At 40.7% G+C, this 24,441-nt stretch overlaps 1 protein-coding gene across 4 annotated transcripts in view; it reads right to left on the bottom strand.

The window, feature by feature from the left end:
- Positions 1–394: 394 nt before the first annotated feature.
- DCX (doublecortin) overlaps positions 395–24,441 on the bottom strand; it is a 136,562-nt gene continuing 112,515 nt past the window's right edge. For 2 of the 4 annotated variants that reach the window (XM_085230459.1, XM_085230460.1), the window contains 2 exons: positions 16,001–16,098; positions 395–12,301 (listed from right to left, as the gene is read on the bottom strand). In XM_085230459.1, coding sequence (XP_085086585.1) covers positions 12,245–12,301; positions 16,001–16,098 — 155 coding nt within the window. In that variant the 3' untranslated portion in view covers positions 395–12,244. The remainder of the gene's footprint in view (positions 12,302–16,000; positions 16,099–24,441) is intronic. The other 2 variants (XM_031554683.2, XM_031554686.2) reach the window with 1 other exon arrangement.

The raw sequence follows: 24,441 nt of genomic DNA, 5'->3' as shown, positions 1-24,441 counted from the left end.
CCAAAGCGAATGTGGGACCAAAAATCCCATGCTGTTGAAACCTTGTTGCTAAGGAAGAGATCAGTTCTAAGGGCCAGATCCTGCTGGTCTGAATCCACAGTTTTGACTGAAGAGCTGCACATAAGGAAGAAATTGCCCTTGGCTTCTGCAGATCTCCTACACTGGGTCCCTTTAGTGAGAAGGATGGGTCCTTTACAGGTCAAGGCTGTTTCAGACAGGCAGATGTGGGTCATAATTAATTTAAGACGGTCACATTTTGGTGGTCTTTTTTCTGCATTTGTGCAAGTACAACCGAGATTGATTTAGGAAAGTCGACAAAGAAAAATGAACAAGTACCACTGTAATTTATAAGACATAGTAAACACACGCCATGCAAATAAAAGCATCAGAAAGGTTTTATCGGCCTAAATATTGAAACCAAATTTTATTTTTTGAAAATGACATTACACACATCTTGCAAATGTACATTTAGATGAGAAAACAATGAGTAACAAATATTGAGAGCAAAGCTATAAAGTGGACAGGTTCTCTGCTGCATGGCATTGCATTACAAGAATACTCAGACCTGGGATGGTTATTACAAGTGGTAAAAACAGTTCACAACACCTCACAAAAATGGATTTTTTTTTCTAGAAAGTCAAATCTTCTAACAAAAGGAAATTCTGCTAAGGGAGAAGAGGCGTGGGGAATAAATGCATGGATCAAGGTAGATTTTGTGGTTTTGAGGCAGGGTTTTGGGGGGGATTTTTAAGTCCATTTCTTACAAAATCCATCTTTATCTGTGACCCCCTGTCTTTTTCTAGCCTTTATTTCCTGTCCTCCTCTGCCAACAGAACCACGGCTATACAATAATAAGCCCTGTGTACTCAACCCAGAGCCTGGGAGTGTGGAGAAGGAGCTGCCTACAGAACCCATAACAACATAATTCCTATATATCATCCACTATCTCCCCTCTGCTGTGTATCCAGGAAAATCAAAAGGTGCGTGCAAACTCTGCAAATCAGGGGCCGTGGGACCAGTCCCATGTCAAACAACCAGGTGTGGAAGCCACGGCCAGTAGCCCACATGCCACATGCCTCAGCCGCAATGGATCAGCAAGATCTCATTGTTTACTGGTGGTGCAAACTTCCAAGGATTAACTTGTTCCCCAGTTCAAGCAGAGGCAACAGGTGATTGTTCTCCATCTGTTTTATCTTGAAAGAGTCTAATCAAAGTGCCAAGGCAGGGCGCAGTGAGAAGTTCCCCAAGAGAATCTGTTGAGAACTGCTTTTCAAACCTCATTGTATATCATTTTATTTATGCCCAAATCTGTACTTTACAACCACGAGAGAGACAAAGATAGAATAGAGAGAGAGGGGGAGAATCTTTCCAGGAGGAAAGGAAAAGCTAATTAAGTGAAGTACAAGACCATGCATTTACTCTCAAAAGCTTGTTCACGAGCAAGCTAACATTTCTAACACTACAACCACTCATCTACATTTGTTTGCTAAGTAATCGAGTTCTACCTACAACTAGGGAGCAGAAGGGTTTTTTCTTTTCTTCCCCCTCCCCTTAAAACGTCAATAAAAATGTTTTCTGTACAAGTTGAATGGCACAAAAGGTGGTCTGAATGCTAAACAACTCACCACAAATGGAGAATGCAAAATTAGTTCAAAACATGCATGGACTGTGTACAGGTAAGCAAGGAATCATTGGCATAAAGCTGCAATATATTACAAGATGATACAATTGAGATCTTTTGGCATAACCTCTGCTTGTTCTGTCCCTTTAAGAGAACTTCACATGAAAATTTGGAGTAAAGGGAACTCAAGTTATATACCCAAGCAGAAAGTTAACTATGGGCAACACTGTTCGAAGAGGAAAGCAGTTCCCCTCCCCTTCCACGTACTCCCCCAAAGTACAAAAGTCAACATAATGCTATGTGTAGCATTGCTGCAGGCTTGCCAAATAGAAAGTTTAGATACATCTGTTTTAGGAGAACAAATGCATCATTTAAATTAATAGCTCTTTGTACAATGACATTAATTAAATACCTTACTATTTAAACAAAACCAAAATGAAATTTATCAATCCAAGAAAACAGTAACTCAACCCTTACCACCCATGTGTCCTCCAAGGTTATGTACACAGAGTTTAAAGTATACCAGCTAAACTTTAAACCCAGCTGCCCCTCCAACCCCCACCCACTGAATGGCAATAGAAAATACACTGTGGTCTCTCAGTTATACTATATTGCAGCTTTGTTATTGATGATGAAATCATACAAACTCAATGAATGACCTAAGACAGTAATCCGTGATCAGCTTCCAGTTCAGCTGCATCTCCCTCCCTCAAAACCACCACTGGGCAGACTGGCAGCTCACAGAGAGCTGCAGAGTGCAGGGCTATGAGTGAAGGCAGGTCACGCTCTTCAGAGAAGACTGGCATGAAGAACACTGGCTTATGTGATGAGAGCCACTTACCTTAGCTTGAAATTGTATTTGTGATTAAGAAAATAGGCAAAGGCTAGTAACAGCAAAGTCAACAAGCTGATACTCCTGTCCTGTGCTTCTAGACTAGGCAGTGTCATAGAATACAGAATATCAAGCAGGGGAATTTGTACAGAGAATAGACTTGTCTACATAGGCTTCTTTCAAGAAGACCATGGATGTCTTCTAAATTGATAATCACAGCTGTACTAGTACTGCCACGGTGGTAAAACTGCTTGGATCACATGTAATTTAAATAAGAAGCAAACTAACAACAATTTTACATGTCAGAATTCAGCATGTAATTATAACTCACAGGCTTTCTTGTTCTTACATTCAATACTTCTGCTTCACCTTATCTCTAAACACCAATTAACAGTGCAATTAGTTCCCTAGACATTCTTCTTAAAGAGACACATTGTTAGATATCACACTAAATCTGGAAAAAGCTCTTCTGATGTAGAGAATGAAAAAAAAGAAAAAAACAGCTGTTTTGTTCTGCAACCCATCAGTGACTGTGGTCAGCATGACAGGGAGACAGAACATTACTTCATTCCAACTGCCACCTGCAAAGGGAAGAGAAATGAAATCATACTAAAGATCTAAAGATAACTAAGAGAACTAAAGATCCATCTATACCTGCTGTGCAGAGGTTGGAAGCCGCTGGAGAAAAGCAGCCATATTGGAATTCGCAAAATGAAACAAGAACACAAAAACGCTGAATGTTTCATAGGGATTCTCTGAAGGTAAAATTCTTCAGTTCTAGATCTGGGCCTGGAACCCAGCTAGGGATCCATTTGACTCATTACAGACATTTCTTCAGTATGATTCTACACACGGGTTCCTCAGAAAATTGGGGATTGGTTTGGGTCCACCCTTTCCAAGTGCCACCGTTTCACCCTAACTTCATGTATCAGGCAAATCACTTCGCTCTGCAGCTACCTCACTGCTCAAATGTGACTCACATTAATATAAATTTCTTATATATAACTTAGGCATGTGTTAATTGCAAATAGAGATGGAAGAACCAGCTTGAATAAAATCAAAAGCAGCCTTGAGCTTAGGTAAGTCACCTAAAAAAGAACAGAACCTTCCTTTTATGTTCAGAGACATTTGGCAATACTTTTCTCTAAAAACTGAGCCAACCATAAACCTCTATTCTGGTTGGCACTAGATGGGATTAGGGCAGAAAAATACCAAAAGAAATAGAAATGCTATTTTCTATAAGCCTGTTGGGCTTAGGGCATGTCTTGGTGGACTGAGGTGAGAGAAGGCAAGATAAACTCTCTAGGACCAGAAAATGTAGAAGAGACCTTGATTTGCTATGCTGCTTGTTTAATTTTCAATCTTAAATGTTTTAAGATATTTCAACATGTGAAATTATTTTAGCTTTATCATTAATTACAATAAAATTATAGAAAATATCTCCTATGTATAACTTTCTATTAGAGGTTTATAAAAGAGATCACTTTCTAGCTGGGATAAATGTGATTTTTTCTGCAAAGTCTGCAGTTGTCAGCCAGGAAACTGAATCTGCACTTACCTAATCAATCACACAGTAATTACTAACAGTAATGAATCTCTGACATAGGAGACCAACCTTGGACCAAATGGATTCAGCTCCCATAATTACAGAGGAGCTCCTGCCTGTTTTAAACAATGAAGAATTAGGAGCTTTGGGTTTTGCTTGCGTTACACTGAGTGTCAGAGAATCTACAGAAACAAAGAGCTGCAATCCTTATGGAAAAAAAAAGAATTGAAAGTCTGAGAGCAAGCAGCAAAAAAATGTATTCAAATAAATCACATCTTCTGTCTTTTAGCATTAAATTCACAAGTATTGTAACTCCACTGAATTCAAAAGAAAGATTATCATGAGAAAATCAGTGTTAAACACGGATCCTCTTGTTCACCATGGCCTTTCCATTGATTTATTGAATGCAACAGCTTTCACATGTGTGGCTAGGGATTTCAGGGACAAGATCATCATCAGCCCTTCTGCCTGCACAGCAATTTACGGTAACCTCTTCCAGAAACCTGTCTGGACTTATCACCTTGGTGCAACAGGGTTGGTAGTTCTTCCAGTTTGCTGCACTCCATGGGAAGAGCCAGGAGGTTCAGAGTTGCCCTCATTATCCTTTCATACATGTCTTGCAGTTCCCCAGTGTGCCAGACCTGTACTTTCCTGACCAGTGCATGCTGATGAAATTCTATTTCTGATCTAAAGGAAGAAATAAAAATAAAACCAAACTGTAGTTCGGTGCTGTCATTCAGCGAAGAGCTGGATTTTCCCTTCACCCTTTTAGAGATGACACAGACATCCATATGCCAGCAGGAGAGAAAAACAGGGCAGACAAAGAATTTCAAACCAAGTTCTTCAGCCTGAGGCCAAGTGTGACCTTATTTCTGCCAGTGGGAGTGGGACACATGCTGTTGTGGCAGATAGCCTGCATCCTAGCTTAGATACCTGCAGGGGCAATAACGCTCTCAACATGCAGCCAGAAACCCCTGCTGCTTTTCCATCCAGACTCAAGCTGTAGATCCACAGCTTGCACTACCCCTTTTATTTCTCTTTGGAGTTTCTTGGCACTCATCTTTCTTTGTTCCCACACATCAATGCTGTTGATGTTTCCAGTGCACTGCCTCATGCTCTCCCTTCCATACGATTTTCTGTGATGTTCACGCTCATTTCATCACTCAGTAAAGATCTTGCAACAAATGCCCCCTACCATTCCTCTTGGAAACAAGTCTTTTTTCTTTGTTTACTGTGACAATAGCCATCATGGCATCCTTCTCTAACAGTGCAGCTTTTTTTTTTCAGTTGACAGACTCTAATTGCTGCAAAGATTTGTTAATTCCCTTTGGGAATCCTCCTGCTTCAATTGTTTGAGTGGCAAACTGTCAGACCTAGGCAAGCTCTCAACTGGCCAGTGAGTTACAGTTCACTGAGTGATAGAGCAAGAGCCAGAATAAGTGTGTTAAGCAATGAAGACTGAAAGGCAATTCTTTCCCATGAACACTTTCTGAACAAGCAAGCTTTCAACAACAGGCCCACTGTTTTCTTGGTAGAAGGCCCCTGTAATCATTAGACTTATTCATTATTTAAAAATACATGGCCTCATTTTCGGATGGTAACCTGCGTTGCCCCCTGATACGTACATGTACAGGTAATGAAAAGAGGGGCAGTTGGGGACTGTGTTCAGGTCAGGTGTGGCAGCTCCAGATGAGAGAATTTGGTTGTTGGATGTGGACTTGTGCTTAGAGGCACTGCCGGATCCCCAGTTGGTTTGCGGGGAACTAGAAGTGGTGTGTCTGTTTTTCACCATTACTAAAATAATGAAGCATTTTTACATCATGGTTTTTGGAGACTCCTGAAAAGTTGGGAGTTCCTGGAAAGACTTGTCTAAGAGAGTGCACCATAATCTGCTTTTATAGGGTTTTCAAACTTCAGTAATAACGAATAAATCTTAAGAGCTAGCTCTTCTATAGCTCTGTATATCAGCTGATCTCAAAGCAGTTTATGGATAGAGATGAGTGCTATGGTCAGTTCTTTATGCACTGGGACAGTGTGGCACAGGGAGAACTGGTCAGCTCACTCACTATATCAAAGACCAGTAGCTCTGAATGCCCACTTACATTCACTAGGTTTGGTTCTCATTTGCTCAGAAATTCATCTACTGGATGAACATTAGTGTCAGTGTTTTTGACCTTCTTTAAACAGTGTCCTGATGAAGTGGTCTGTGACCCTAAAGCTCTGCATCTTCCCCTGAGGTAGTACTCCTACTCTGCCCTACAATTAGGATTCTGTTAGAGCAGCTATGCAATGACATTGCTGGAAAAAAAGCCTTTCCATCCATCCACTTACTGTCTCTGAGCATCTCCCAGACAATAGGGATAGTAACACCTTTTTTTTTTTTTTTGGTTAGCTTAGTCCCAGACCTGTGAACATCAAGCAACTCAAATCTTTCCAGAGGGGAAAAAAAAATAACAACAGCAAAATAGCACAGGGGTGGATGGACATGCCAGTTCAGGCTGGAGGCACCTAGGAGAGATACCAGATCTCAAGTCGGGGCAAAGAGGGAGGGTGAAGAATACCTGAATAACAAGGTTGATAGCTGATGCAGCAAAAAACCCAGCCCAGCCAATCTATTAATGTTTAGTGGCTTTACTGTGAGACACAGAACTCAGCTTTAACATTTCTTGAGATATTGCAGAGAGGCCTGCTCAGGTTCATAGGAATGGGACAAAGGCATCAGCCAGAAGATGCCTGTGATCCTGGAGACAGTCACTTTCTAGAGCTGACTGCATAAAAGCAAGATGGGCTAATCATCTCAAGAGGCTCAAGAATTAATCTGTCCTGCCCACTTTTGTCAAGGCCATTTAATCTAGGCCTTGTTGGATATGTGTAGTCCTGCTACTGAAGCCCAACGCATGTTGGAAGGCACTTAAAGACTTAACCTGCTTTGCCTCAATAAACCAAGGTGGTGATGATTCAGCTGGATCTCCTCTAGAATCTTGTATAACATGCTAGTCCTGTTGCCTGAGCTACATCATACTTTATCTATCTTAGCAGAAAAAGATATTTATTCTGTGCCATCCATTTGCTTCTACAAGTAACATCACCAGTCCCAAATACCATTCTAATTTGCTTCTGTCAGTAACCAGAAAAATAATTTTGAGTCTAAATTACTATTAAAGAAAATGTTTTGTTCTGTCTTGGTTGTGATCAGCACCTTCTGTGTAGTAAATACACCTCTATATAGCTCTTCTCTAGTTGTGTACTGTCTTAGCTTGTGGAGACACTTTCTTGACTAACTTTATACCTCTTTTACTTGGCTATCTTTTCTTCCTTTATCTAAAAACAATTCTTACTTTGCTGTAGCCAAAGATATCTCTCCAATTGCCTTGAATGGATGTGGGGTGCCACCGAGGTCATAGCAAAATACACTTATGCTTTTACTATGATAAAAAAGGCTCATACTTGCAAAATCCACAGCATACCCCTGCAGAGAGCATGGAACTTCCAGGGATAGCTGTCACTGGAATGATGTTTTATTTTAGGGATTCAGCTTGGTATTACAGAGCAATTTCAAAAGGTTTTCTTTGCGTTTGCAATAACATCAGCAGTCAGAGCAAAGGCATGGACAAGCAAACACAAGGCAGCCTAGAAAATGTCATCAGTATCCACATCAATAAGGGGGAACTAACAAATTTATACCAATATTTCCTATTAAAAATGCTTGGGTGTAACACTGTTTTGCTGTTAGCCAAAATTATTGGTCCTGCCTCTTTATTTTCTTTTCAAGAGCACTGTTCAAGGAAATGAGAGAAGTAACAGCTAGACTATGTGTGATTCTTTGCAAGCATATATGTATGCTAGCTAAATGAGAAAGAGAGATGTGGAAGTTCTTTTCTAAGCAGAATTATTCTTCTGTTGCCTATGAAAATACGCTTTTCAGATTCTGATAATACTGTAAATAATATGCAGTTATGGGAAACAGACAACAGAAGGCAAAAGCTAATTCCATCTCCTATTGCAAAGTGGACCAAGGTAGAATTCCTTTACCAAACTCTTTCAAAATTATTTCAAGGGGTAGAGTATTGGTTGGCTATCTAGTAGAAGAAAATGAACTAATTCCAAATCTGACATCAGATGGAGGTTTAACTCAAAAGTTTCAGAATATAAATGCTTATAAGTGACAAAACTCCCAAGGCTCAAGAACTTTGCTGCATTGCCCTGATATTCTACAGTTGAGACCGCTGTGGGAAGGTATGAAGACTAAATACGTTGGTCTTTCTATGGTTGAAGGATATTGCTCTAATTCCTTACTAATGATTATATGTGGAAATAGGTTTTTTAAATAATTTTATACGCAAATTTGCTAAATTATACTTGGTACTGAATAAATAAAGGTAGATTTCAAAGAAACAAAGCTCTGTACCAGATTAAGAATCTCTCAAATTTGCTTTTAAATACTGACTTGTTTTAAATCAGTATAGTCTTAATGATTCAATTAGTTTCTGAAAACACTAAAGGCAGCCTCATGGGGGAAATTAGATAGGGTTTTTACAGCAGAATTAATATGGCAAATCCTCACATCCTGTAGTGCTTTTTTTATGTGCCTGCAAATGTAGAAAATATATAAAATCTAAACTCTGGAGTGTATAACAGAATTGCAGTCATTTGCTCCAGGATCTCATAAGGTCTGGAATTATTACAGCACAGTGAAACTAATTCCTAATTCATTCTAGTTCAGGAAAGCTTTCTGGCCAAACCCAGGCTTACATCTCATGAAAAATCAACAGGAGTAAAGCACGTGCGAAAATTTAAGCATGTCTTTAGCTTCTTTGCTGAATCAAGGCTGTTCCTCTATTTAAATGACTAAGATATGATACTTGTGCATTATTTCTCTTTGTAATCAAATCTATTTAGGGATCCTACAAAGCCAAAGATAAGTAGTGTTGAATGTACAGTGCATTCCACATGCATTTCTGTACAAGACCTCATACAATAATAGCATTAATGCAGACTTAACAATATGTTACAGCTGAAATGCTCACTGACTTCTACTGCCTAAGCAGTTCTACCTAGAAAACTGCTTTTTAAAACTTTGAGTTGGACCTCATACCCTGTTTTCTTTGTTGGCTTTTGCAGGTTTGAATGGCTATTTTTCCCACTGAAGATTTTTTCTTCTTCTTTTAGGCCTTTTCAGGTTCCCTTGGTTGTGCCCTGAAGAAATTACTGGGCTCAACCCCACCCCAGGATGATTCTAGTGCAAAAAAAAAACTCCTAAGGAAGTACTTGCAGGATGAGGTTTTAGGTATGTCACTAAGTACAGCACAGGAGGAAGGCCTAACTGATTTATTAGCACACTCTACAAGGAAGAGCATATTTAAATAACCCGCTACTCGTGGCAGGAAGGAAAGGAATCACCTCTCAACAACAACCTTCACCACCATCCATCCAAAGGTTTATTTGACCTTTGGCATCCTGCTTTGTCTTATACAAACTGAATTTGTGAGTACTGGATGGAAGCATATCTCTGACTCCTTTAACATCATCATCAACTCTAGCACTTCACTCTGCTTATGGGCATCACAGAATTAGGTTTTCCTGTTGAAAAAGTGGTGAGAGTCTGAGGCTGAATAGCAAGAGAACCTAGATCTAGTTTTATGGCTGGTCTCCTTGGTTGAGCAGGGACTCACAGGAAGGTGGCAGGACATGCTAACTCGGGCTGTGAAGGAAACAGCCTGCGTCGCTAAGTGACAGAACCTCTGCCTAGAGTCCAAGTCCACCATCCCTTAACAGGCTGAGCTAGTAGTCAGAGTTCCTGGAAAGGCAAAGCCTGGGGAGGGACTTTCAGATTTACATCAACAGAACAGAGAAGAGGGTAAAAGCATGCCAAATATCTATCTCGCCAGAGCTTTTACTAAGATAAATGTTCTAATTAACAATATTGTTGGCATAACCATGGCCTTTGCTATCCTGATGCTTAAGAAAGCCCTGTTTTTTCAAGACTAGTGTCAACAGTAGCACCTAGTGGATTAAACAGCCAAAAATTAGCATCCATAGCCAAATCTGCAGCCAGAACAGTTCAGTATCTTCTGTTAGAGGATCTGAAAGCACTTTACAAATGCTAAGCAACATTTGGATTCACAACCTCCAGTGAGGTAGAACAGTATTATCCACACAGGAATGGGTAGACCTATTGAGGCACAGTGTTACTAGCAGACCTGCTCCCCTTCAGACACTAAATCTAGCAGTGCCAAAAGACTGAATGAAGGTTTCCTGACTACTACACCTATGCTTCGTCCACAGTACTTTCCCCTATACTTCACAGCTTACATGAGCCTCTAGCCTTCTGAACTGAAACCAGGTTTCTATATACAATAGGTGAAATGTTCATTTAGCAGTCACATAGTCAGCAAATTACTCAATTAAATGAAGTTATTTGTGGGCACAAATTATTTCTTTCACAAAACTCTGTGTGTAAAAGATCATGCACTAAGACTACAGGGTGCAAAATCGGTGCATAATTCTGACCCCTTGGTAATTCCCAATTCTGACCTCTCTCAGATGCATCTTAAAGTTGCATTATATGTATCATCACGTGAACCTCTAAAGACATAGCCTGCACAGATGGTTTCATATCAGCAATGCAAGCAAACAAAATATGGAGTGGCTTTGTGAACAACCCAGCATTCATATAGCATCAAACATCACATTATAATTCATTCTAATCACAAGGGGTTGCAAGAGAATAAGGAATAGGTGTATATGTTGAAACAAAGGCAAATAGAGCAAGAAAGAAATATTTGATTGCACAGATTTCCTTTAGGTAAAGTTCCGTAATAATCAGTTTCATCAAAAGCTTATTCCATGAGAAAGAGAGGCAATGCCAGCTAGCCTATAACAAAATTTCGGCGTAGTAAAAACCACCAGCCCTGCGTGAGTAGATGAACTTTGCATTCCATAGGAGTCATTACTGATTAATAAAAGCAAAAGGTTTCTCTAAATACAATAAGTTTGTTTTTGTCAGATAGAAGAGTTTCTTAAAATATGGGTTTTCAAACACACAAAGTTCCATTTGTTATACAAGTAGAGAATCTGGCCATAGTTATGAATACAGAAGTGTAAAAAAACAAATACATAGTCTTAAACATTACAAAAACTATCAAAACATTCAATATTTTGAACTGACTTTTTTTTTCCCCTACAAGTGTCTGTTCTGGCAGTGATGACAAGATTTCTAAACTGATTTGTTATTATTACTGTTCTGCAGTTGGTGGGGTTTTTTTTTGTTCATTTTTCTGAATGTGTTTTTTTAAACAAAACAAAATCACCAGCTTTTATAAAAAAGAAGGAGCTTGAATCTTTACTCCAAAACACAGATACAAGGTTTTCCTTTATAAAAAGTGTATTGATTTTTTGCTATAAAAAGTGACCTGTAGGATGTCAGACCTGAAAACAAATTCTCACAGTGTTTTCAGTGTTGGCTGTTCACAAGGCATTACTTTTAAAAACAGAGATAGAGAGATACCATAGGGTGGTTATAAAAGTTTGTTACCAGCTAGCAGTGTTTCTGGACTATATGTGAATCTGTTCAACTCTAGACAACTCAGCTGACTTACATTATTTTACTTAATTATTTAACAACTCCCAATATTTGAATATCTGAAAAATCACTATTGCACTAACCTTACTTAGCATCTCATGTTATCATTCCTAATCTTGTCCAAGCTTCTGCTGGCATATTAAGCATCAAACTAATAAGTCATTTCCCTTCCTGCCCTGTAACAACAAAAACAGTACTAGTTAGTATGCAAGTGCTAAAATCAGGGCTGTAAACGAGGAACAAGCAAGTGTTGGCAGTTTGGAGGTAAAGAGTTGTCAGAACTTGTCAGCAACAAATTGATTCACACACTTCTGGGGGAGCTTTCCATTACTGTCACTAGGAAAATTACGTATTTGCAGAAGAAAAAATAATAGAAAAATATGGGAAGTGCACAGGATCAGTGGCATAATGGCCCAAAATTGCTGGCAATGTCCATTTTGCATCCCTAAAACTCTGCTTAAAAGAATGGTATCCCTCTATCTCTATAGACTGGTAGGTGATGATTTGTGGTAGAGAGGATAAATCACAGAAAAAAAATGACATATAACTGTGTGTCCTTTGTCTGATTTGAAAGCACCAGTCACCTATCTGCTTAGTTTGGCAGAAGTACTCTACTGTATCTTAAACATAGCTTGCAGTACAGACTATTAACGTCATGTCGCTTTACATGGAATCTCCAAGGGAATCAGAGTCATCCAAAGACAGAGGCAGATACAAGTCCTGTAGGAAGAAAGAAAAAAATGTTAACTCACACAATTGGTTTTCACCTTTGGTCATGCAAAAGGAGACAGTTGGATGGGTCCAGTTCTGTGCACTTCCTAGTGACAGGGTGGAATTCTCATGCACTGGTTACTGGATGATTGCCCGGTTACTCTGAGGCTAAAATAAGATTAATTGCAGAGTGGAGGAATTGCACCTTGGTACCAAAAGAAAGATCACAGAATCACAGAATCACAGAATTGTAGGGGTTGGAAGGGACCTCTAGAGATCATCGAGACCAACCCTCCTGCCAAAGCAGGTTCCCTACACCAGGTCGCACAGGTAGGCGTCCAGGCGAGACTTGAATATCTCCAGAGAAGGAGACTCCACAACCTCCCTGGGCAGCCTGTTCCAGTGCTCCGTCACCCTCACCGTGAAGAAGTTCTTACGCACATTCGTGTGAAACTTCCTATGCTGCAGCTTATGTCCGTTTCCCCTCGTCCTGTCTCCACGTACCACTGAAAAGAGACTGGCCTCACCACTATGGCCGCCACACCTCAGATATTTATAAACCTGGATCAGGTCCCCTCTCAGTCTTCTTTTCTCAAGGCTAAACAGACCCAGTTCACTTAGCCTTTCTTCATAGGGGAGATGCTCCAGGCCCTTCACCATCTTTGTGGCCCTCCGCTGGACTCTTTCCAAGAGATCCCTGTCTTTTTTGAACTGGGGAGCCCAGAACTGGACACAGTACTCCAGATGAGGCCTTACCAGGGCAGAGTAGAGGGGGAGGATCACCTCCCTCGACCTGCTGGACACGCTCTTCTTAATGCACCCCAGAATGCCATTGGCCTTTTTGGCCACGAGGGCACACTGCTGGCTCATGGCCAACCTGTCGTCCACCAGGACGCCCAGGTCCCTCTCTGCAGAGCTCCTCTCCAGCAGCTCATCCCCCAGCCTGTATTGGTGCATGCAATTATTCCTCCCTAGGTGTAAGACCCTACACTTGCTTGTGTTGAACCTCATCTGGTTTCTTACTGCCCAGCTCTCCAGCCTGTCCAGGTCTCGCTGAATGGCAGCACAGCCTTCAGGCGTGTCAGCCAATCCTCCCAACTTCGTATCATCAGCAAACTTGCTGAGGGTGGCCACTATCCCCTCATCAAGGTCATTGATGAAGATGTTGAACAAGACCGGACCCAGCACAGACCCCTGGGGGACACCACTGGTTACAGGTCTCCAGCCAGACTCTGCACCACCAACGACGACCCTCTGCGCTCTGCCAGTCAGCCAGTTCTCAACCCACCTCACTGTCCACTCGTCTATCCCACACTTCCTCAGTTTTGTTATAAGGATGTCGTGGGAGACAGTATCAAACGCCTTTCTAAAATCAAGGTAGATTACATCTACCGCTCTTCCCACATCCACCCGATTGACTGTTTGGTGACAAGTTTGAGAAGAAATTTTTTATCCTTCTGGATCAATGCGTCCATTGCAGCACATGCATGAGAGAGCAGAAACTTTCCTTAAAGAGATCTCTCTGAACTTAAGTCTAATGAGTATTACCTTTATTTGACAGCTACCCTTAGGACAAATCTCTAGGAAAATAACCTTCCGTGGTGTATACTTTATTTTAAGCCATTTTTGATCATTCTGAAAGCTGTTCAGAAGTTAAAAACATAATGCCTAGTTCATTTTTTTGATGAAATACTGAATATAAAGCTTTCCCAGGGCCTCTTTCTGAGTAACCATTTTATTTCGCTTCTTTGAAGTTCTGCATGGATCTAGGTATACAAACAGTCTTAAGGACTAAAGCTATCTTTGGGCTTTTATGAACTCTGACCCCCACATGGAATAACTGAGCAACATGAAGCAAAGCACAAATACACAGAAAGGAAATCCACAAGCATCTTGATGGAGGACGAGGGGAAAAAAAAGAAAAGCGATTTCATTGTAAGTGGGAAATTGCTCCTGGGAGGAAAACGATGATGCATGAATAATCAGGAAACCTAAAATGCTACATTCATGCTTTCTGATTGGCTTGAATTAGTGGAGAAGCTCTGCCTTCAGCAGTCCTTCTATTACAAATGTTCTAGGGCCTTCACTGGGAAGGTCGTAAGTCAGCCAGCTGAAAACATACATAAAACATAGCAGAAGGTGACTTTTGCTTTTCTTCACCAGAAAACCAATCCTCAACTCCAAAGCCCTAAATGAGATAGTGTTTGGAAAGTATTGTAGGTCCTGGGCTGCTGAAGCAACGAATGCAGTTTATAGCATTTCTTTCATAGAAATACACACAAGCAACTGCTGAGGGCAGACTATGGGCCGGATCCTGCTCTCAAATAAAAATTAAGAATACATTTGGAACCACTGTGCTACATTGGTGCATTTCCTTAGACTTTAAACTGAGCGGCTGAGACCAGAGTGAAGTCCTGAGAAAAACACTGATTTCATCTGATTTAGCTATACCTCTGTTAAAGGACATGAAAACAAAGATGAATGACTTTGGATTTCCATATCTTGGAAATATTTTAAAGATCTGATTTTTGAGAAGCCAAATTCTGCCCCAGGCTTCCCCAGTACCATTCAGTCCCATGTCCAATGTAGTTCAAAGTCTTACATGCTTGAGTTATAATCCAAAGCCCATTGGACTTTCAGGGATACTTCACAGAGACTTTGCTATGCTTTCTTCCACCAGCTAACAACAGCAGTCCAGCTACCACTTTTCTCTTTGAGATAAACCATAATCCTCCAGCAAAATCAGTTCCACTTGTGCAATCAAGTCCACAGGAGATGACATGTGGCTAGCTGACTGCAAAACCTCACCGTCATTAGAATTGTTTAATGAGGCTTCCAGTCTTCTACAATTTCAAGACAATGCTTTCAAAATTATACTTGGGCTGAGGTACATTCTGATTACTAAAGCAGAAATCCCACTGACCTTCACTCATACTTTAATTTACATGCAAATTCCACTTTTTATATCAAGCAAAAACTGTTCAAGGAAGAGAACAGCAACGCTGTAGCTATTAGAGAAATGAGAAAGCCCACAGAAATGGCAAAGTGGATTCAGTGTAATAATACCAGAATAATAATAAACCATGAAAAGCTGTGCTACTTCTCTACAGTTTAAATAAATCAATAAATGAATAAACTATGAGACACCACAAAATTACTCATCTCCACTGGGATGCCAGGCTATATGTTAGATGCTCTGGATGTCACCAGGAAAGGTTACTGTATCAGAATACAATTACTACACTGGGAATAAAAAAAACACATTTCCTGCAAAACAGAACATTGCCTTAAATCATTTTAAAAATCCCTGAGAAGCAGCATTAAGGTGATGTCTTAGAGCTTTAGTTATGTTTGCATTTCTCTGCTGTTTAACGAACTAGACTTGCCAACACCTATAGCTTTTCAAGAGATGAGCACTGAAATGAAGTTATCCGTGACCTGTGAGCACAAGTTTAGGCCTAAGTTCTTTTCTGATCCATACAGATAATCTTCAGCACACATTAATAACCCCAACAGGAGGAACAGTTCAATGACTGACTGTTCTTATCTTGCTATAGGCCAAAGTGACAGTTCTTTCAGGGAATGAGAAAAATTCTCCACTGTTTCACTTGAAGATGTGTTTCAAGAAAATAAAGACTTTTTTAAAGTGCCTTGCACATCTAAGCAGATTAAGGAAGAAACAGATGTAGTAAGGTATAAGAAACATAATACCTTGTGCTTACGGAGGCTCCCTGGGCTGGTAGGTGTGGAGATGGGGGACTGCTTGGATTTGGGCGTAGACAGCTGACTGCTCGAGGTCCCATTTGCTGTCAGAAAACAAGACAGAAGCTAGCAGTCAGACAAGAAAAAGGAAGATTTCTCTTCTTTGGGGAGATGGAAGATATCCAAACAGGCAATATAGAAACACTATAGTTTATTCATGTGAGACAGGAGGGGAGAAAAAAACAACAAATGAACAACATAGCTATTCATCCAACTTAAGGCTTTCAGCTGTTCAGAATAGTTGGCTGTAAAAGATAACAAAAGAAATACAAAATACACTGAAGAAGCAATATTTTACACTGCAAATATTTATCAAGTTGATCCATGATATACATCAACAAAAAAACAGAGAGACAATTTCTGTGCTCTCAAACAGTTTAACACAATTGAAAACACATGGAAAAAGCATGAGAGGAAGCCAGAGGCTGCAGATATTCTGGATTCTACATAAGAAATGTTAAATGTCAAAGACACATATTAGAAATTAGACAAACAGCTGTCTGGAATACCCTGGATGGAGTTAGCGGTGGCAGAGATTAAATGACTAGAAGAGCCCTTCTGAAGCCCTGGTGTACCTTGGTGGGATCTCTTCACCTTGGTACCACTACTTGACACCAGAGCTGACCCTGCCACTCCTCCGCTGTCTGCACCAGCTTGCGAAGAGATGAGCACGGTCCATCAGGGGAGGAACAGGAAAATTGCATCAAGTGAAAATCCTCTTTCAAAGACCAAAATCTGGCCTCTAGGGGTGCTCTGTTTGTTCACTTTGTTTTGAAGAAAGCATAGCTAACCTCCATGGTTCTATTAAAAAACCAGTCCATTTAAGCTAAACAGCTCTACAAAGGGTTATTCTTTGGGGCCTAGTGTCAAAGTGAAGAAGCTGAGGTCTGTATCAGTCAGCTATTATTGACGTGTTGCACTAAAAAGGAACAAAGTAAATAGCATATTTCACAGAAAAGTGAAGACAAACAAAATGTTACCAAGACAAATAATTATTTTCCTACCATCGATGTCCTCTGAAGAAAGCTAATGTCTTTGATAATTTCAAAGTGTCATGCTACATATTTCATAAATCAGACTTACTCCTAGAGAACTTCATCTGTTGCATATCAACTCCAGGGATACAGACCCTGCTCTTGTTACCAGGGGCTGTAATCAAGTAGCTCCTTTGGCGCAAGCAGTATTTCCTGAGGGAGGGAAATTCCAACTCGTGCTGACTGTGCCTAAGTATATAATTTTCTCTGGTCTTTGCTTTTTTCAATCCAATCTGCAGCAAGCTGGACGCCTTATGAGCATTAAACTACACATCTCAGTCAAGTGTACAGAAGTGACATTTGGAAACCTACTCCAGATGTTAACATATTCAGCACAAGCCACAAAACTAAACACCAAATACTTTGTCATTTCCTTAAATGGCAATGATGTTGCCTACCCTCCAGATAAGTGTACGTGTCCCTACCCCTTTAAAGAAAGTATTTTTAATTGTGTAGATGTTTCACACAGAAAGACAAGCTTATAATGGTCTTACTGTCCCGATTTCTAATTTCCCATGACCTCTGTGTATCATTACTCCAGCTGCAAAGGCACACGCACAGGTAGATGATTTCCATGTATAGGACTCACACTTTCAATTGTAATCACTTAATGTGCAATTAGATACTTGCAACCAAAAAAGCATTTGAGTGTCTGGAGGAGACCTAAGAAACGTATAAATATCATGCAGTAACAATGATGTGTGCAAGTGTCATGTTTTAAAGAGTGAGATCAGGATAAAAGTGTAACATCAGAAAGCATGGCAGCAATATGTACCTGCACCCATGTTGCAGCCTCTCATCGTGTCCACTGACACAGAAAGTGGACACAAAAATTAGGACATCTCTGAAGTCAGCCTGGGTAGAAAAAGGTGAGCTAGGTCTCAGTGTGCAGCCCTGGCCTTAGTGATTCTATTGAATTTAATTCTTAAACACAAAAGCATATCCCCAACCTCCAGATCTACAGACATGCACAGCAGCCAGCGAGGCTAAAATATGTGGCCTTTATATTCAGGGCTTTTTTCAGAGTCTGGTCCCGACCAAGCAGACATATGTTTAACCTCAAGTGCATTACTTTGGGGAACTGCTGTATGGACACCGTTAAGCATAAGTCTATTAATCACCTCCAACACCCAATGACAGAACCTGGCTTGGCCTCGGGGCTGCAGGATACTCTACTCCAGAGCTTAGCTTCTGAGTTCAGACTCAACTGGAGGTGCTCAACATGCTTACTCTTCCTGTAAGAGAAGCTCCATCTTTTGTAAACCATTCAGTATGTAAAAAAATAAATAAATCACTAGAACCAGGGCCAAACAGGTGTTTCCTACACATCATGTGTTATGTTCCTTCGTCCTTCTCCATTGTGGGCAATTACGCATTGGAATTGAGATATCTTTTTGCCACTACAGCCATAGGCTTCCTGCTAAAACTTTTGGCTTCATTAAATCAAGTTTTTTCTCATTGTGAAAATATTCCTGAGAGACTAAAATCTATAATTTATATTTTTTTTAAACTCATTTGTGGTTGGCTCTTATGTCCTTGGTATCTACCTCATTATTCTCTGGGGCAACAGCATAAGTCCTGCTTTAATGCTCTGCTATCTTCCTGTGAGAAGGAGGGAAGCAGTGAAGGTTGTTGGTATCACTGGTGCAAATGCAGAAATCATACATTTGATTTTAAGTAAGTGTAAAGAAATGTGCTGTAAGTCAAGGGACAAAGGAAGAGCTACAGGCATGTTAAAGCAGCTCAGACTTAACTGATGCTTTGTGAATTGAGACCTCTGTCTTTGTATCCATTGCTTCTGCGTTTTAGGCACTAATGGGAAGAAACAGCTTTTTCCCCATTGCAAATGCATCTCACCAAGAAAATAGATATTCCTTAAAAGATGCTAGAAATAATGACTTATAGATAATTGGTTTATAGTTTGACCCTTCACCTACCTGTTCTACCCAGGCCATCCTTCTTTGGCAGGAAGAAAAACTAGTTATAGAGCCCCAGAAACTGTTACATGTTGTACCCTGAACTGCCACATGCCACTTTTCACTTTGCTCCAGTTCTCTAAAGTGAACTGTCCTTGAGCTTGGTGGGAAAAAAGTGGAGTTCACTACTTGCCATATAATGAAGGCAAGTCAGAAAGAAAGCAGGTTTTCTACTGAATATAGTGTGGGCTATAATAGTACTAATATGATCTGTATTAGCTGGAATCCATCTCTACTTTCTAAAATCCCTTTCTTTATCACTCAACCTGAGGCAGGAAATAATCCTTTCTAAGATGAAAAATGCCACAATTCTACAAAGAGACCAAATATCCCCATCCACAAACAGGAAGACTGGGATAACAGCTAACAGTCACTGCGCAGCAAAAGGATGTAATTGCTGCAGGGAAGGACAGAAATTCTCTAATACAATGAGACTTTCAAGTGCTACAGCAGGGATATTAATATTTTATAAGCACCAATGAAAAAGCAGATGTGACATCCAAATCAGAAATTCAAAACAACAGATGCACAAGGGCTGCTCTGAAAGTAATGCCTCCTAATTTATTACATTGGCCCATGACATCAGAGGTGGATGTTGGTGGTATGGCAGTAGAGGTTGAACCTTCCCACCAATATCCCGTTACATTCTGTTGCTGTGTGTGTGTCACAGAATTCCTCTGTGTAGAAAAAATGGCACCCACTGACATTCATTGCTGAGTGAATTTATGAAGACACTTGCTGAACGTTCATAGAGACCAAGCAGTGGATGTGAGCACAGTGAGGAGGTGGGTGGTGCATTTCAGCAGTAGCGACAGTAACAGCAGGGCACCTCTGCTGGTGCAGATTTTTAGAAGTGCAGCATGCAGGTGCTGGTTCATGGCTGGTGAAAATGCATAGCTAATAGTGGTGGCTATGCTGAAAAAGAGTGTTTTGCGGCTAAGAATTTGCTCTATCATGCAGTGTTACTGTACTCTTTGTATCTGTTGTAGTTTCTATGGAAATAAATAGGCATTACTTTCAGAGTGACCTGTGTATATCTTTACAGATATTCACATGGAATTTTACAGCAGGAGGAACAACAATTAAGAAGCCTGGTTTAATTTTCTTTGTGTCTGCTAATGAAGAATAGTGCTCATAGTCAAACTTGCATACACTTCTTTTGAACTCAAATGCAAGGAAATAAGATGAAAAGAGCAGATCCCAGGTGTTCCTCCACTGAATTCTGATGATGACTCTCAGTAGCTAAGGATCTCACATAAGCTTGGCTGTTGGAAACCACTCTTTATAACTGGCTTTCACTTTTTTTCCTGTCACTGTTGTTTGGATATTTTATCTTACTTATTTCATAGTATTTGCTTTGGAACCTCAATTTGCCTTAAAGCTTCTTTGTGCACATGACACATCCTTTGATTGCAGAATGTATGTTACATTTTTTGGAAGGATCCATGCCTCCTTCAGTGCACAAGTTAATTTGTACTCAGCAGATAAATAAGGGTTGTCCAACAAATGAGAGCGAAGATGGAGAATATTGCTTCCTGTCATGTTTCAGATGGCAATGAGAGATCCAGGTAAACTGAATTCTCTGCTTGCCTCCCCCCTCCTCCCCCCCCCCAGGTTCTCATTTATTACTGTTTCTTGAGTGCTGCTCAGGCTTGCTTGGCTGACTGAAGCTTTGGATCTGAATTTACAGCAATGATAAAGCACCATGACCTCTAAATGAGCTTAGTGATGTTTCTATCAATGAACAGAACTGGAGATAGCAAGGACCAAAGATTACAATAAGGGTTAAAATCTGTGGAGATATCTCTTTTTCTCCCAGCTTAGAAAACATGGCTAATGCTCCTTGCTCCACTGGGGTTCTCAGGTCCTATGGATGAATTTCTGGTTTGGGGATCACATGCTCTTGTATCATAAGAGAAGAAAAACATGGAATACAGGGATAATTTTGTCCTGGTCATGTTTTAGAGAGTTGCCGAGGAAATAAGGGAACAAGGAGAGCACAAAGCCAACGTAGAAATAACAGTGCATTTAGTGAGCACAAGCCATCCTGCCCTGCAGGGCGGAAGTATCTGGGAAACTTTGTAAGGACTCCATTGCAGCACTTATTTAGGAGTCGAAGAGTTTAGATTGCACAGGCATCCTTCTCTCAGGCACCTCCTAACAATGAACTCAGCTCTGCACTGTTGGCACCTGTTTTTAATCACGTTTGGTGAGGATGATCTGTCCGCTGGATGCATACTGAAGATTGTCAGCTAGCAGAAAGTAAGTAAGCACAAGTGGGATTACAAGCTGCTCTATCTCATGTGTGATCCAAAAGACATCTGCTGCCTTTTCGACATATTCATAGATAATGACCCTGGGGAGCCAGATCTGCTCTCAGGACAGACTGACGTTCTGTATCTGTTTTGCTAATTGCTGCTACATTGTGAATATGCTTTTGTCCCTCTGTCCAAACTCTCCCATTAGAGAAGTAAGAAATGAAAGTCCTTTAGCAGTGCCTTAGATCTCTGCTCATAGGGATGCTCAGGAAAATCAAGGCAAAAATGAGGAAAGGACATCCTCAATTTCAGCTCAGGTACCTGCGGCTCTGAACTGCATAGAACTAAGATTCTACTGGATTTAAAACTCTCCTACCACAGAACATGTACTTGTACAATGGAACTCTTGCTTGTTATGTGAGCTACTGTAAGAAATTCAGTTTTTTAGAACAAAGAAGGGCAAATAGCATGACCATTTTTACCACTGTATTCCTCAAGACTTAGCTCTGTCTTTTGTTCAGTTTGACTTCTTATTGGAGTGGTCTGTACTAATCTTCCCAAATTCCATTTTGACACTGCTCCATTTAAATTTCATGGACCATATACAATACCTTCATCCATCCTCCTACACAGTACTAGGGGGCTGCCTCATATCCACTATACCTTAGAATTACTATAGGGTTTTCTCAATTACACCAGCACATAACATCTGTGAGCTGCTGCAGGACACAGTAGCATGAATACAGAGCTACAGTATCTTCTCGTAACAGTCATTCCATCTTCATTCATTTATTTAAATGACCATATAGTAAATAAAGAGATAAAAGTACTATACCAAGAAAACAGTGTTTAAGACGTTTCTGTGGATTGGTTATCTCATTTTTTGAGTATCACTGGAGCTGAAGGGCTCTGGCTGCCTAGAGGGAATTGAGCTTTTCACAGCAAGGCACTGACATGTCTAGGCAGAAGGCAAATTGCCTCCAGCAGAAGGTAGCAACTCAACCAGTGAACTTGCATCACTGCAGCTGGAGCTGGTACTCCATGTAGCTCCACTTCTGTCCATAGCTTTTTGTCTTGATCATTTTTAACAAATGATTTGCTTGTGTTTTCTGTTACTCCATGTCAATCCTTGTTATTATGGAATGGGATCTGATCACTTATCTACTTGGGTGGCTTGCTACCAGGACTGCTGTAACAGGGTCACCTAAGAATACATTAGAATTCATATCCAGCTGGCAATAGGAGTAATTATATGTCTTATAAACTGCTTCCTTTTCAGTGCTGGATTTACAAACTTGTTACATATACCTCCTTCTGCACACTGCTATCATTCTGACTCAGAGGTGTCCCCAGACACCACAGCCAGCAGTCAAGTTTTGGGTGTCATCAGGGCAAACTGAGCTCCGTCCAGCAGTACTCTATGGCTCTCTCAGAAAGTTATTTAAAGTAGGTCCTTTGTTTCTTACTGAAATTAGATCACCAAATCCATAGCCAAAACCAAAAAGAGCAAAGTCTATCAAAGAGGAACAGAAATCATCTGCACAGAAGGTGGATCCCTAACACAGAATGCTTCCAGGCTGGAAACGTGTCAGCTTACATGGGAATCTATGCAGCCTACGACAATGGCTAACACAGCGTCAGGCCACACAGTGGTATTAATTCATCTGCGTACATTGAAACTTTGTTGCAGCAAGACAGAATAAATGGAATGAATGTGTTAGTGTGCAGGTTACTGAAACAGTCCCTGGTCAACTGGACGGCAGGTAGTGGCCTTGCTGCTAAATGGGTTACCTCTGCTGGAAGGCCTGGAGTACATGCTGCTGTCACTGCAGTCACTGATGATAGAGATGCATCTTGCCTCTGGCAATCTGAGAGCTGATAGTTTTGGTTTTAGCAATATTATTCTATAAATGCTTTCAGAATACATAAAAAGCCCAAAACGAAGATTCTCAAAGCTTTTTTGTGCATGATTCCATGAGTAGGTTACACAGCTTGTATATGGATTGGTAGCACTGCTTGGACAACCCATTGGTAAAGAAGGCTTGAACAACTTAGATATGTACTCAAAGCTGTGCAATCAGTGGAAGAGACTGGAGTCAAACACAAGTGCCCAAATACCCCGGTCTGTGTGAAGGGTAGCTGCTGCTACTTGGGCACAGAGCATTTCCATAGATTTGAATGAGGTTTTATTTGTGCTGACACAGAAAGATCAGACATGTTCCTACAGTGAGTGGTGAGGGAAATGTATGCAGTGCTTTTGTGCTGTCAGAATTAGCACCACTAACAAGCTGTGCAAAAGGAGTGTTTTCTGTTCTCTCTGTGCTGTAACAGTGAGCTAATACTTCTGTCCACTACCTACAGGCAGCATAGGAGCTGCTGCCAAGGAGTGCAGCACAGCCATGCATGCACAATCTTAGCCTCAGCTGCCTGTGTGGGCACTGCAAATGCCCTGGTGAATGCAACTGATCACTGTCCAAATGTACATGCGCTGCATTCTCATTTTCACTGCTGATAAATTATGTACCATTTTCCCCTAGATTTTAGAAGGGAAATGGAATAATTACGTAGGTTTATTTGAAAGTAATACCTCCTATATATTTCCATGAAAATTACAACAGATACAAAGAGCACAATACCAATATTTGATAGGGCAAATTTTCCGCTACAACACTCTGTTTTTCAGCACAGTTACCACCATTAATTACACACTTTCAACAGTTACCAGCCATTAACAAGAGCCTACATGCTGCACTTGTAAAACTCTGCACTAGCAGAGGTGACCCACAGCTTACTGTGCTCACACCCACTGTTTGGTCTCCGGAAACATTCAGCAAGCATCAAGGAATGGCAGTGGGTGTCATTTTTTTCACACAGTGCAATTCAATTCCACCTCTTTGCTTCATCTGCACTTCAGCATCTCACATCATGCTGTCAGACTGTCCCACTGCTGCCATGAGTCGCACGGCAACAACATGTAATGGGATATTGGTGGGAAGGTTCAACCTTTACTGCCGTACCACCACCATCCATCGCTGAAGCTGTGGGCCAACATTATAAAATAGGAGGCATTACTTTCAGAGCAGCCTTTGTAAAATGAGAAAATAAATAAAATAACACCT

Source organism: Meleagris gallopavo, chromosome 9, assembly GCF_905368555.1.
Source record: "Meleagris gallopavo chromosome 9, MGAL_WU_HG_1.1, whole genome shotgun sequence".
Taxonomy (NCBI): Eukaryota; Metazoa; Chordata; class Aves; order Galliformes; family Phasianidae; genus Meleagris; species Meleagris gallopavo.
This window is presented reverse-complemented; position numbering and strand designations above follow the sequence as displayed.